The sequence below is a fragment of the Hypomesus nipponensis genome, chromosome 27 (assembly GCF_054491055.1).
Source record: "Hypomesus nipponensis isolate SF chromosome 27, ASM5449105v1, whole genome shotgun sequence".
NCBI lineage: Eukaryota > Metazoa > Chordata > Actinopteri > Osmeriformes > Osmeridae > Hypomesus > Hypomesus nipponensis.
Genome location: NC_140387.1, coordinates 1,129,910 through 1,145,000, shown reverse-complemented (window position 1 = coordinate 1,145,000; position 15,091 = coordinate 1,129,910). Strand labels below are relative to the sequence as shown.

Here is a 15,091-nt window from a genome sequence, read left to right as displayed (position 1 = left end):
AATACTGTTTATATTTCCCTCACATGCAGATCAGTGTGACTTACAGTTTTTTACAATCGCTATGACACTTTTTTCAATACTTTCAAAACTCTCCTAAACTTTTGAACGCGCCAACACACCTACAACACACAATTGGCAAAACAGTTCATTTCAAAATGACACAATGTAAACTAACACTAATTGTTTTAACACAAAAACACACTAAACATGACACCATGTCTACCAAACACTAACACATGTTCTCTTTCAACAGGAACATTTTATCAATCATAGCACAATGTCTACACTAACAACACTAACATCAGATGGAATAACAGGAACTGCATTCTTTTACTGTATGTGTCAGGTCTCACAGTATATAGATTATAGATTGTGTTTGCAATGCAGTTTCTTTTAAAGCCTCACTACATTTTTGTTTAGTTGGGTTCTGTAACTGCATGCATGTTGTTTCTTTTGCTGCAGAAATTCAGAACAAAAATGAAAGGCCCATCTCAGAGTAGCTTTATAGAATGTATGGTTACTGTATAGAAAAAAAGAAGACAGAAACATAATTGTTGCAGTAAAGTCTTCATTTGCAACAGGACATTACTGCAAGAAATATAGCTTCCATTTACAGTATTACCCTAGCTATGGACCTTCTCTGAGCGCCACCACACATTCTCACTCCTCTCTCTTGTCCTGGTACTTGTCTTCCTCTCTCTTGTCCTGGTACTTGTCTTCCTCTCTCTTGTCCTGGTACCTGTCTTCCTCTCTCTTGTCCTGGTACTTGTCTTCCTCTCTCTTGTCCTGGTACTTGTTTTCCTCTTCCTTGTCCTGGTACTTGTCTTCCTCTCCCTTGTCCTGGTACTTGTCTTCCTCTCTCTTGTCCTGGTACTTGTCTTCCTCTCTCTTGTCCTGGTACCTGTCTTCCTCTCTCTTGTCCTGGTACTTGTCTTCCTCTCTCTTGTCCTGGTACTTGTTTTCCTCTCCCTTGTCCTGGTATTTGTTTCCCTTGCCCTTGTCCCACTCCTCTCCCTTGTCCTGGTACTTGTCTCCCTCTCCTTTGTGCAGGCATTACTGTATTCTTACTTTCTTGTGTTGCTCTACATTGTTCTTTTCCCACACCAGATCAGCCCAAAGAGGTTTTCTTTACTGTCTATACCATATGGTCATGTGATTGAAAGAATCTCAACACCTGAGTGTTTCCTAGTTGGGAATCAGCTGTGATGTACAGTGTTTGCATAACTTCAGCTGTTTCTCAGTAGCAATGGAGTACGTAAAATACAGGGGACATTTGTGTTTCAATTCACAATATATAAACGGCTGTTCACTTTGACTTTAGCCAATAAGTTAGGTTTTGAACATGTTGTTATCTGTTCTGACATACAGTGTGAAAGCATTGGTAAATTGGGCAGTAAAAATCGATTGTTTTGGTCTTGGTTGAGCTTGTTTGTAAAAGAAGTTTAAGCATTTTAGCGTTCACACTATGCATTTTGTGTCAAAGCAACAAGAAATGTGTTAATTGTATAGCCAACACAGACGGATGTTGTGCTAACTGTGTCAAGAGTTTAGGAAACTTGTTAAAAGTATATAATTTTTTTTTAATAGCGATTGTAAAATACTGCAATGTGCGTACCTTGTACACTATCAGCAGTCAAATGTGTAAGCAGAGGGATATGTAAAACGCACACACACACACCCACACCCACACACACACACGCGCGTCTGTCAGGGTGGCTGGGGGTGTCTCCTTGGTGTGGTTGTGACAGAAGGTATGACTAATTGATGTGACACTGGCAGTCTCACAAAGGAGATACGGAGGGTGTGTGTGTGTGTGTGTGGGGGGGGGGTGTCTTGCATGTAAATTACATATATATGTTTTTAGACAGAGAGAGAGAGAGAGAGAGAGAGAGAGAGACAGAGAGACAGAGAGAGAGAGAGACAGAGAGACAGAGAGAGACAGAGAGAGAGAGAGAGAGACAGAGAGACAGAGAGAGACAGAGAGAGAGAGAGTTATCAAACAGGCGATGATGTCTGTCAGTGACTAATGTTGTTTTTTGGGTGTGTGAGCTAGCCCTGGGGGGGTAGTGTCTCTCTTTGATAAATGGAACACTCTACATCTATAACTGTGTGTGTGTGTGTGTGTTCCAGTTATCTGCCTGGTTGGGCTGGGTCTGGTGGTCTTCTTCTTCAGTTTCCTGTTGTCCATCTTCAGGTCCAAATACCATGGATACCCCTACAGGTAGGAGGCGGTACTGCAGCATGTCTCCCCCTCTGTGTGGCTGGCTGGCATCATCTCTGCTGCTAACACTGCACTCATCTCAACTCCTCCCTCCTCTCCTGTTCACCTCCCCCCTCCCTCTCTCTCTCTCTCTCTCTCTCTCTTTCCCTCTCTCTCTCACTCTCTCTCACTCTCTCTCTCTCTCTCAGTTTCCTTATTAAGTGAGGTGGTGGGTTCAATCTTCGAGGGATTGAAGAGGACACTTCATAGTTCAGAAGGATGGAGAGGAGGAGGAGGAGGAGGAGGAGGGAGTCTGTACAGCCAGTGTGACTGCATGATGTTTTTAATCAACTGCTGTATCATCTATCAACAAATAAAGAACACATTATACTGTGAGGCGCTCCAGAGAGGTTACTTGTGTGTGTGCGTGTGTGTGTTTTCTTGCCCACTGGGATATCACTTGAGACAGAACAGGGATGTCGGAGTGGTCTTGAGATGGTGTCGTTATATAAGGAACTCATGAAGTGCAGCTTCTACATGTCAGTGTGTGTGTGTGTGTTCGGTTTGAGTGTGTGTGAGCTGGAATGTCTGTTTGTGTGTGTGCTTGTGTGTTTGCGTGCGTATGTGCAGGCATCAGTATAGAGAAGCGTCTCTCTGAAGTCCTGAGTGATTTTCTTCTCTGTGAGCTACTGTACAACTTATTATTCTCTTCACGCTGTGCTTGTTTTGGTTACATGGTTACATCTGAGGTCACCAGGAAGAGAGTGTCCAATCACATCTGTCTCAGACCAGCTGACAGGAAGAGAGTGTCCAATCACATCTGTCTCAGACCAGCTGACAGGAAGAGAGTGTCCAATCACATCTGTCTCAGACCAGCTGACAGGAAGAGCAGCCATTTGGTTGTTGAGTTGGTGTCTGAAGACATTAGAGGCGTGTCATGTGATCTGGGGATTTTGTCCAGTGATGAAGGAACAGGATGTTTCCACAGATTACCTGTGTTTCACTCTATCCCACCCTCTCCCCCCCCTCTCTCTCTCTCTCTCTCTCTCTGGTAATCTAGGGGCACTACCATCGTCATAGTAACGACCACGAACCACTGGGCAGAGAGAGAGAGAGTGGAGAGAGAAGATGGAGAGAGAAGGAAGGAGAGAGAGGGAAAGAGGGAGGTTCGAGGGGGGGGGGGGCTGGAGTAAAACTGTAGAAAACAAGGCAATTATAACTCGCAAAACACAATTTGCATTTTCCTCTCATGTTATCTAAATTTAACTTTCAAAAGTAATGTTTAATTGCATGTTCTTCTTATTTATTTATTTTGTGTCTTTATTTTATTTTTTTGGCGTCGGTGGGGGATGTGTGTCTGTGTGTTCGTGTGTGTGTGTGTGTGTGTGTGCGTGTCCCAGAAGACTGTAGGCTGTAATTACACAGGTTGGAGTGAGACTGACTCCCATTTAAACACACACACCTGAGGTCTTGCTTTGTGGAACACACACTCTCACTCACATACACACTCACACACTCTCACACACAAACACACTCACACACACACTCACACACACACACACTATCAACAGCAGAGAGAAGAGGACGACACCCTGCTGTGCAGACATGTCTAGACGCTCTAAGTGATCAGAACACACTTCCTCCTCCCAGGACGACGACGTCAGACCTGGTGAGTAGACTCAAATCTAATACACCCCAGCCACACCACCTGCTGATTGAACGAGACGAGCTCATTCAAATCAAAGCCACTCGTCTGTGCAGACTCTGTGTCTGTGCTGAGATATTAAACCTGTCTCCAGCACAAAAGCCTCAGTCACACCACGGACGGCTGCCTTGGCTCCAGGAGGTGTGTTTGATTCGGGTCACACCGCACAATGACTGCAATTGTATGCAGTCCCTGACCTGCAAGCTTACAGATAAATCAAACTCGCTGGTTCTGAATGGATCATTGTGTCTGATTGACAGCCGTGAGAACAAACTTTATCTCCTCTTGACACACACAGCATGGACATATTACGCAGCGCGCTACACACACACACGTTGCTCAAACACACACACACACACTCCTCGTTAAGCCGACTCTGTCTCTGAGGGTGAAGTGAAGGAAAACAATCAACACTCGTCAAATCCCCATCAGTTTTCAATTAAGCCTTTTAATCTGCACTAATTAATGAATTAATTAAAGTGCTGAGTAGGAACCAAGCCACTGTGCCCTTCGCCCCCCCGGGGAAAGGGAATGGTGAGACACAGCTCAGAGGTGTTCACAAGAGATAGCACACACCTGCTGGAGTCTGTTTCTGCTCTGTCTCCGCATGTGTGTGTGTGTGTGTGTGTGTCTGTGTGTGTGTGATCTCTCTGTACTTGTAAGTTGAACCCGGAGGTTTCATCCTGACTAAGAAGCTGTTCAGCTCTCCTTTCATTCAGCTGAACCCCCAACAGAGGCAGAGTGCCTCCTAGGGGGGGTTAAACAGTAGGCCTTCCCTGCTAGTGGAGATGAAACACAATGACACACTAACCCCCCTATTTTGACGATCTGAAACGCAAGTATCCAAACGCAAAGCGCTAGTAACTTTGTGGGCGGGACTCCGCCGCTGTTGCTATTATACCGGCGGAATAAATGACTTTGCGCCCGGCGCAAATCTAACATGGGTTAGTCTGAAGGAGCTACATTACTAATGGGTGTGGTTTGGGCGTAACGTGCAATAAACCAATCAGAGCGTCATCTCACATTCTCTTTAAGAGCAGCGCTTGTTCCATGGCGGATTGCTATTATAACGGCGGATTTGCCAGACGCACGCCAGGAGCGGTTCACAGCCGAGGAGACCGACGTTCTCATCAGGGCCGTAACAGATAGAGAAGTGACATTGTATGGGAAAGGCAGAGCAGTTTTCTCACTGCACTAACTTGCCCGCTCATGCTGCTCTTTCAAATTCTTATTTTTATATATATTGTATTTTTTTGATTGTTATATTTTTTGATTGTTTATTTCTTAGAATGTTTTTAACTATTGTACTTTTTTACTTAATTTAAGACCGGTAGGCCCTATATGTTTTATTATGTTTTACTTATCTTTCAGAAATATTTTGGGTGGTGATTTTTAAAATCTAGGTCTACATGAAATTCTGCAGCTGTTTAAATGTACTATTATTTATTTTTTTCCTCGGAGGGGCACTTTGACTTGAGGAGGGCAAACGGACAGTTGCCCGGCAACCTTAGCCGTCCCTGGTTTGCACCTTCCTGCCACAGTAAATTCTGTGTTTGTGTAACATGGACTACATGCACTTTGAGCTGCAATTCTTGTATGAAAAGTGCTATATAAATAAAGTCTCACTTACTTACATGGCGGATAAACCCAATTCTGATTCTGATTCTGATGGATATGGGAGAAGAAACCCACCCAAATTAGCTTCAGTTAAACAGGCGTGGGAGGAAATTGCCACAATTGTTACAAATCAATTTCACATACATAGAGATTTCTCATGAAAATCTTTTTATAATCATTAAAGAAATGTAACACAACATAAATCAAAACAATGTAACGTAGCTTCGCAGATAGAAGACCCTGGCCTCGCCAGCAGTGTGCACAGACCAAGCTTGCACCTTTAAAATAGCATCTGAATAATACGCCATTGACTTTAGACCTGGTCAGTGGTCGAATAGTTTTTCGGAAACTTTCAAAATAGCACCAGGGAACGTTTGCGCCGGAACACGCCTCCTTTTTTGCTAAACCGCCCACGGGATCGCAAAGTCATTTCGACGTGCGTCTGTGGAGGGAAAAGTCGGCTTTGCGTCGAGTGCAAACTAGGAATGACACCTCCGTCGTTGACCAAGTCAATTGCGCTGGGTGCAAGATAAGGCCCTAACCCTTCAAGTGAACTTGATTGGGTATGAGGGTGCATCTTCTAAAGATCTCCCTACTACCTTCCTCCTGTCTTCCACTACCTTCCCTCTCCCCTCCTCCCTCTGGTGATGGTGTTACAGTAACGGTGAGTGGTGTTACAGTCGGGGTGATGACTCACACACACACACACACACACACAGTATCATGAGCCGTCAGAAGGACCTGATTAGACTCAGACATTCCATGTCATTAAAGAGAATCGGACGTCCCCCCCCCCCCCACACACACACACACAGTCACAAACACACACAAACTCACACACACTCGCATGTGACGGCCAGACTGTGAACACTCATATTGCTTAAATGAGTCCAAATGTCACCCCAATGACTGGAATAGCAATATGGAAGAGGAGAGGACAGGAGAGGAGAGAGGGTGGGAGGAGGAGAGGAAAGCCAGGAGAAGGAGGCCTGGAGGGGAGGAGTGAGGGAGGCCAGGAGAGTGGATGTGTGTGTGTACGTTTGTGTGTGTTTGTGTAAGAGTATGTGTTTGTTTTTTTGTTTGTACACTCATTCTAACGAACCACGGGACAGTGGTTCCATTATAAACCTGGCCAAGGTGACATCCTATTAAAATTGCTTTTTTTTTTTTATAACAATAATGACAATCATATTTTCTTTAAGAGCCAACTTAATATTGGAGCTCTCCTCCAACTAACTCAGTTCACGCCTTGATGAACAAATTCATAATTATCTGGTGGATGAAAATGGCTCTTTTCTAATGTGTTTACCAGCTCTGTAGTGGGCTGGAGAGGTAAAGGAGGATGAGAGGAACTGGAGGGTGGAAGGAGAGAAAGAGAGGAGAGGGAGGGAGGGAGGGAGGGAGGGAGGGAGGGAGGGAGGGAGGGAGGGAGGGAGGGAGGGAGGGAGGGAGAGAGAGAGAGAGAGAGAGAGAGAGAGAGAGAGAGAGAGAGAGAGAGAGAGAGAGAGAGAGAGAGAGAGAGAGAGAGAGAGAGAGAGAGAGAGAGAGAGAGAGAGAGAGAGAGGACGTTGGACCAGTATCAACATGGTTTCCATGGGAACACCTTGTTAACTGAAGGCACTCATAAATATACAAAAGTAAATTTAATTCATCTCAATATGAAAAAAAAATATATATATATATTTATTTCTATAACAAAACGGATTAGATTAAATGAGTTTTCTGAACAATGTCAGGCTGATGGTGTATCTGTCTGATTCATGCATCTCTGCAGAAGAAGCAGTCAGATGTATAATCTAATCAGCGTCTGGAACAGACAACCACACACAGAGCAGCACTCTCACTCCAGCTGTGACTACACACAACACACTCATCCATTATACCTCTGGAATACCCATAGATCAACATATATGAAACTTCATCGTTCATAACGGCAAGCTTAACATAGCCTGCTCGCCATTGCTGTAAAGAGAGAGAGGGAGGGAGAGAGGGAAGGAGTGAAACAGAGAGGGAGGGAGTGAAAGAAGGGGAGAGAGAGAGAGGGAAGGAGTGAAAGAGAGGGAGGGAAAGAGGGAGAGAGGGATGGTGTTAGACTTGTTGGTGTGAGATGTTAATATTCCAGGAAGTGTGTTTGACCCCAGGGCAAGTTTTAACAGTGAAATCTAATTTTGAGGAAACTTCTCCAGTAATGTTGTCATAAAGCTGTTGAATAGTCTGGTAAATATGAGAATAAAACTGGACTGGCCTCATTAGAGAGGATGCTGTCTTCTTCCGGGGGAAGTGTGTGTGTGTGTGTGTGTGTGTGTGTAAGGGATAGATGGAGAGAGTGTGTGTACGTGTGTGTTTACATGTGTGTGACAGAGAGAGAGGGAGAGAGTGTGTGTGAGAGTTAATGCAAGCTTCCTGTGTGCACTCCTGCCTCCAGCCATATAAATATATCTTTCAGTCTCTCTTGATTCCCTGCCAGTCTGCATCCTCTGCACCAATCACCACACCCTGTAATGGATCCAACCAATGAAAACACTATAATCAAACAGCAGCTGAACATTCTCGAACAGTTCAAGTGTTGCGTTCCGATTCAATCTCATTGGAAAAGCGATGATGGTACAATGGTGTGTGTGTGCGTGTGTTTGTGTGTGTGTGTGTGTGTGTGTGAGTGTGTGTGTGTGTGCGCGTGTGTGTGTGCGCGTGTGTGCGCGTGTGTGTGACAAACTACAAACAGGAGTGGCTGCAAAGAGGGACATTACAATTGATCGGTCTGTGATGTCTCCATCATACTCACACACACACACACACGCGCGCGCGGAATGGCTGCAACCAGGAGTGATAATAACTAAAGATGGATGAACATTATCCTTTATGGTACTGAGATGTAAGGACACACACTCTCACACACATATTCTTACACACACACTCACACACACACACACACACACAAATTGGAAATTGGAGACTGGAAGCCAGACAGTCCACTATTAAGTTATATAGTATTGGAATGGAATGTCTTTCACACGCAAACACACTCACACACACACTCCATGGCGGCCTACACAAAGCGTGGGTCTAGTCTGTATTTAAAGACTGGCCATAAAATGTTGAGTCTTGGATAATGGGATATGCCTTTGTCTGCCCCCAACTCACTCACACACACACTCACACACACACACTCACACACACACACACACACACACACACTCACACACTCACACACACACACACACACACACACACACTAGGGATGAGCATGGAGCAGTGTTGCGTTCTGACAAACAGACGATATTAAAGGAAGGCTTATATCAACGTGTTTACGACCCACAGAGCTGTGGCCCCTCCCTCCGGGGGGGGGGGGGGGGTAAATGTGTTTGTTTTTTATTGTTTATATCTCCAAGGTGGGAGGATGAGAGCAGGAGGAATGGGAGGAAGGAGAGAGAGAGAAGTCGTCGGGTAGAACTAGCAGTCATGACTTTATAACTTCTTTACCTTCAAACTTTTCTGTTCAGTCAGGATATATGTGAACCTCCTCAGTGATCATGAGCACAAGCAGCCATTGGGCTAGACTGCCTGAGGGTTAGAGAGAGAGGGGGTGGGTTTGACATTGTGTGTGTGTGTGTGTGTGTGTGTGTGTTTGACAGAGAGAATGTGTGTTTGCATGTTGTCTTGTCATCTGGACAGCAGACTGCTTGCAGCCACTTCCTGGTTCCTGGGGGAGTCTGGGAAGTGCAGTCCTCCTTGAGGACTACACCCTGTCAGCTGTGTGGTCGTGGTAACGGTCAGGTGTTTCTCAAGTGTTGCTGGCTGCTCTATCTGTCTGTCATCTGGTGTGTGTTCAGCGTCGTCAGGGCAGCACCAATCAGAGCCCATCAGTGAAGAGGCAGGGTAATTGAAGAACCTCCGTGGACGTCGGCCGTTTAATTGGCCCAAATGAAGCTGGATTACTGCAGTTATTAAGGCAATTATCTTCAACCAGACTTCAGCATACAGAACACTGTGACTGTCCTTAATGGAGACATGAGTGCAGACGTGGACCCACACACACACACACACACACACACACACACACTGTAAACACAGTGTAGTGAAGTGGAGACACACACACAACCAGGCTGGGAACAGGGTGTCAGTGTTGACGCTGTGTGTGTGTGTGTGTGTGGTTTCTCATGACAGGTGTGCACATCTTCCTGTACAATAGGTATGTTTTCATGCACATGTATAGGTCAACACTCTCACACACACACATACACACACATGTAAGACCCAGCACAGCTTGTATCCAGTTACCTCAGAACCTAAGCCTAAAGATGAAGCTTTAATCAAGTCCTTGTGGGATCTTTAAGCCCCGTTTAAGCCTTTAGTTGGCCAGCACTCCGGAGTGGCACACTAAGAAGAAGAACATACACACGCACACACCTATACACACTGTATACACACAGTCATACATGAACATATACTCTAGTCACACACACACACACTGCTGTGTGCACACGTACACACACACTGTGAGGAGATGGAAGCTAGCAGCACTTGCATGGTTCCTTCCTTTCATCCACCTTCCACATGACCTCATGCTAATACTGATCTTTTCCTCACTCTCTCTCACACACACACCACTCTCACACGCACTGCCCGACAACTCAATGCTAATCCTGATCTTTCCTGTAATCTGCTAATTAGCATATTCAAACAAAGGCTGATGGGATACCTAGCGAAGGGAGCTGATTGGTGGGTAATTGGCTCTTGTCTAGAGACAGGAGATGTCTGCATGCTATTATCCGCCTTTTTCTTTCTCTCTCTCTCTCTCTCTCTCTCTCTCTCTCTCTCTCTCTCTCTCTCTCTGTCTCTCTCTCTCTCTCTCTCTCTCTCTCTCTATCTCTCTCTCTCTATCTCTATCTCTATCTCTATCTCTATCTCTATCTCTCTCTCTCTCTCTCTCTCTCTCTCTCTCTCTCTCTCTATCTCTATCTCTATCTCTCTCTCTATCTCTATCTCTATCTCTCTCTCTCTCTCTCTCTCTCTCTCTCTCTCTCTCTCTCTCTATCTCTATCTCTATCTCTATCTCTATCTCTCTCTCTCTCTCTCTCTCTCTCTCTCTCTCTCTCTCTCTCTCTCTCTCTCTCTCTCTCTCTCTCTCTCTCTCTCTCTCTCTCTCTCTCTCTCTCTCTCTCTCTCTCTCTCTCTCTCTCTCTCTCTCTCTCTCTCTCTCTGTCTCTCTCTCTCTCTCTCTCTCTCTCTCTCTCTCTCTCTGTCTCTCTCTCTCTCTCTCTGTCTCTCTGTCTCTCTCTCTCTCTCTCTCTCTCTCTCTCTGTCTCTCTCTCTCTCTCTCTCTCTCTCTCTCTCTCTCTCTCTCTCTCCTTATTGACTCTCAATCTGTTCTCTCTATGTATCTCTTCCCTCTCTTCTGTTTTCACCATCTCTCCCTCTCCATGTTTGGAGAGGACCTTATTTGTTTACTAAGATATATTTGAGACATTTATCCTGTTGGAACAGAGACAGACTGGAGTGACAGGTCATGTAAGGAAGGGCCCCGGGCTGGATTCGAACCCGGGGCCCTGCAGTGAGGCTTTACCCCACATACGCACTCTAAGTGACCCTGAGAGTTTCTTTACGTTAATCTATCCATCCATCTATCCATCCTTCTGTAGCCGGTGTGAATCGGTGAAACTCACTCCTCAAGTATGTAGCAGGCCCCTGTGTCTATATAGCTAGCTTTTCTTTGGCGTAGATGGTAGTGGTGACGCTTGGGAAGTCAAAGATAGCGTGTTCAATCCTCGGTGAAGGATGAACACGGTCCGCAAATCTTGCAAGACCACGTCTGTTGTCTCTGTCATATAGAGACACAACACACAAGGAGTACTAACAACCATCACACATCCATCCATCCATCCATCCATCTTATCCATCTTATCTCTTATCTTATCTCTCCATCTGAGCTCTGTCTTAATGAGCGCTTCTTGTTTGTGAAGGAATAGTGGGCAGCTCTGCAGTAACTGGATTGCACACACACGCACACACACACACGCACACACACACACACACACACACATAATAACTGCACACTCTCATCCAACATTCAGCCTTGTTTATACTTGGTTGGGTCTATGTGTGGGTGCATATTGACTGATGTTTAGCAATTGCAAATTCTCTCTTATTGTCCTCCTTAGCAGAAGAGCGGTCAACAATGTGTGTGTGTATGTGTGAGAGAGATATATAGCGAGAGTAAAAAAACTATATTTTCAGTGAAGCACAACGAGCAGCTTTAATAAATCATCCCACCAATTACGTTGTAGCTGTGGTGGTACACTGCTGGGCTGTGCAGACTGCATTGTTGATCTACCTGCAGAGAAACACAGCTCTTTAAAAGTCCATTAGCACAGAGAATACTCAGTTTGTATAGATCTCCCTCAGGTGAACTAGTCAGAACAAGCCCAACGTCAGTCTTACTGTAGTTTAGTTGTCTTACTAGGAGTTGAAGGATGAGAGGAGGAGGAGGAGGACGAGGAGGAGGAGGAGGAAGAAGAGGAAGAGAGAGGAAGAGGAGGAGGAGGAAGAGGAGGAGGAGGAAGAAGAGGAAGAGAGAGGAAGAAGAGGAGGAGGAAGAGGAGGAGGAAGAGGAGGAAGAGAGAGGAAGAAGAGGAGGAGGAAGAGGAGGAGGAAGAGGAGGAAGAGAGAGGAAGAGGAGGAGGAGGAAGAAGAAGAGGAGGAAGATGATGATGTTTGGGTCCCAGAACGAGAGGGGTATATCTCTGCTCCCTCCCTCCCTGCTCTCTCCCACCCTCTCTCCACATCCCTCCCTCCATCCTGGATTCTCTAAGCTAACCCCTGTGGCGCTCTACCTAATGAACAAATGGAACGCTGACATTTTGCTCGGCGGAAATTAGCAGGAAAACAACATTTTCTGCCCATTTGCACCATAGGTATAAATAACAGAGTTGCTCATTGAAGAGAGCGTTGTGGTGCAGCCTCCACCTGAGCAGGCCTCTCAGGGCCGGGCCTCACCACAGCTCAGCTGAGAAATGGAGCATAAATAAACATCTGGTGGCTGGCAGAGTCGTTGAGACCTGCAGCTCCATTTCCTCCCAGGCTGGCTGGCAGGATGAACCACTCTCCGAGGTCCACCATGCAGTTCTACTGGGGAAGGAAGTAGGGAGGGAGGGAGAGAAAGGGGGATGGAGGTGGAGAGGGGGGGGAGAGGACGGGGAGAGCAGGAGGGAGGGAGTCTCATTTCGGATGGGATAGTAAAGTCATGGAGTCATAAACGACAGCATTAGAGGATAGATGGACGGAGAGAGAGAGAGAGACAGAGAAGAGGAGGACCCTGGTGATTTCAGAGCGGAAGTTGTAGCCTGTTCTCCGCCCCGTGGCGAAGAGAAACATCCATTACACATCTCCTAATGGGAGACTGGCTGGACCTTAATACTTCTCCATTTCCATCAGTCTCTCTCTCTAACCCGCACTGATACCACCATCAAGTCCTAATGCTCCTCTCTCTCTCTCTCTCTCTCTCTCTCTCTCTCTCTCTCTCTCTCTCTCTCTCTCTCTCTCTCTCTATCTCTATCTCTATCTCTGTCTCTCCCTCCCTCTGCCTCCTTCCTTCCTTCCTCCTCTCCCTCTCCCCCTCCTTCCTGGTTGAACTCAGACATAGCAGGATCTTCACTCTGCTGTGTGTGGTGATATTCTGTTCCAATATGACATGTAAAAGACAGACCTCTCAAGAAGGTTGTGTGTGTGAGTGTGTATACCAAGTGTAATTTTTGTACAGAATTAGCCTGGGATCTGTGCCTGCCTGGAAAGTAAACATGAACCCAAGGTTACAGTGAGGAGGTGTGTGTGTGTCATCCTCTGGTCTGGTGGTGTGTGTATGTGTTCATGTCTGTGTATGTGTGTGTGTGTTCTCAGTTCACCCAGGCAGCACTATGACATAGCCCTGCCTCGACCAGCCCTGCTACGACCAGCCCTACTACGACCAGCCCTACTACGACCAGCCCTACTACGACCAGCCCTACTACGACCAGCCCTGCTAGGACCAGCCCTACTACGACCAGTCCTACTATGACCAGCCCTGCTAGGACCAGCCCTACTACGACCAGCCCTGCTAGGACCAGTCCTACTACGACCAGCCCTGCTAGGACCAGCCCTACTACGACCAGCCCTGCTACGACCAGCCCTACTACGACCAGCCCTACTACGACCAGCCCTGCTAGGACCAGCCCTACTACGACCAGCCCTGCTAGGACCAGCCCTACTACGACCAGCCCTACTACGACCAGCCCTGCTAGGACCAGCCCTACTACGACCAGCCCTGCTAGGACCAGCCCTACTACGACCAGCCCTGCTACGACCAGCCCTGCTAGGAGCAGCCCTGCTAGGACCAGCCCTGCTAGGACCAGCCCTACTAGGACCAGCCCTCCTAGGACCAGCCCTACTAGGAGCAGGTAGGAGTGGAGATGACCCTGCTTGCCAGGGAGGGAATGAGGAGAGGGAGAGATTCCAGCAGACTGAAGGGACAGAGGTAGAGGAGGGAGAGAGAGAGAGAGAGAGAGAGAGAGAGAGAGAGAGGGAGAAAGAGAGATAGGGGGATGATATAGAGAGTTAGAGCTATTTATAGAAACACCTGATGTGAATATAGAGATCCAGGAAGTGTAATCATCTGTCCTGCCTGCCTGCCTGCCTGCCTGCCTGCCTGCCTGCCTGCCTGCCTGCCTGCCTGCCTGCCTGCCTGCCTGCCTGCCTGCCTGCCTGCACACAAACACACTTACCATCCACCTCCAGGCCCCTACACACCAACACACACTCACACACACACTCCCTGCCCACTCTGGTCTGGAACCACCCCTTGCAGATCCCTGCCCTTGTGGTGAAGATTAACTAACAACCCCTCAGTAATTAATCTGCAAGCCTTTACCATGGAAACACACACACCACACACACACCACACACACACACACCCACACACACCACACACACACCACACACACCACACACACACCACACACACCACACACACACACACACAGCCCAGCTGGTGTCCCTTGTGTGTGGTTACAGATTCCCCTGGTGATGTACGCCTTTTATATGTATCAACCATCCAACGCAGTTAGAACTCCCTGGTGGACCCTCATTACACACACACACAAACACACACACACTACCTTAATTACAGGTAAGTGAAGAACAGTGGATATTGATCATCTGTTCAGGGAGCTGTTTGAAGTGTTGTTTTCTCTTTGAAGGTTGCTTAGGAGCAGAGAATGGATTAACATACAAACTCATTACAGTTTAGGACTAATAGGGCAGTCATGTATCTGCATGCTGCCGTTCAACTGGTACCTCCGAATATGGGGGAGGGAGGGAGGGAGGGAGGGAGGGAGGGAGGGAGGGAGGGAGGGAGGGAGGGAGGGAGGGAGGGAGGGAGGGAGGGAGGGAGGGAGGGAGGGAGGGAGGGAGGGAGGGAGGGAGGGAGGGAGGGAGGGAGGGAGGGAGGGAGGGAGGGAGGGAGGGAGGGAGAGGTCAGTTTCATCAGTGTTGGTGTTGTAGGGGACCAGAGATAGAGGTTGTGTGAATGTCACCGTGTA

At 47.1% G+C, this 15,091-nt stretch overlaps 1 protein-coding gene across 1 annotated transcript in view; it reads left to right on the top strand.

The window, feature by feature from the left end:
* The window catches only part of tusc3 (tumor suppressor candidate 3), a 33,209-nt gene extending 30,622 nt beyond the window's left edge, over window positions 1-2,587 (top strand). Inside the window, exons 9-10 of the mRNA XM_084693857.1 lie at window positions 2,131-2,221; window positions 2,410-2,587. Of these exons, the coding sequence (XP_084549983.1) occupies window positions 2,131-2,221; window positions 2,410-2,425 (107 nt within the window). The 3' untranslated portion in view covers window positions 2,426-2,587. The remainder of the gene's footprint in view (window positions 1-2,130; window positions 2,222-2,409) is intronic.
* Window positions 2,588-15,091: the final 12,504 nt, after the last annotated feature.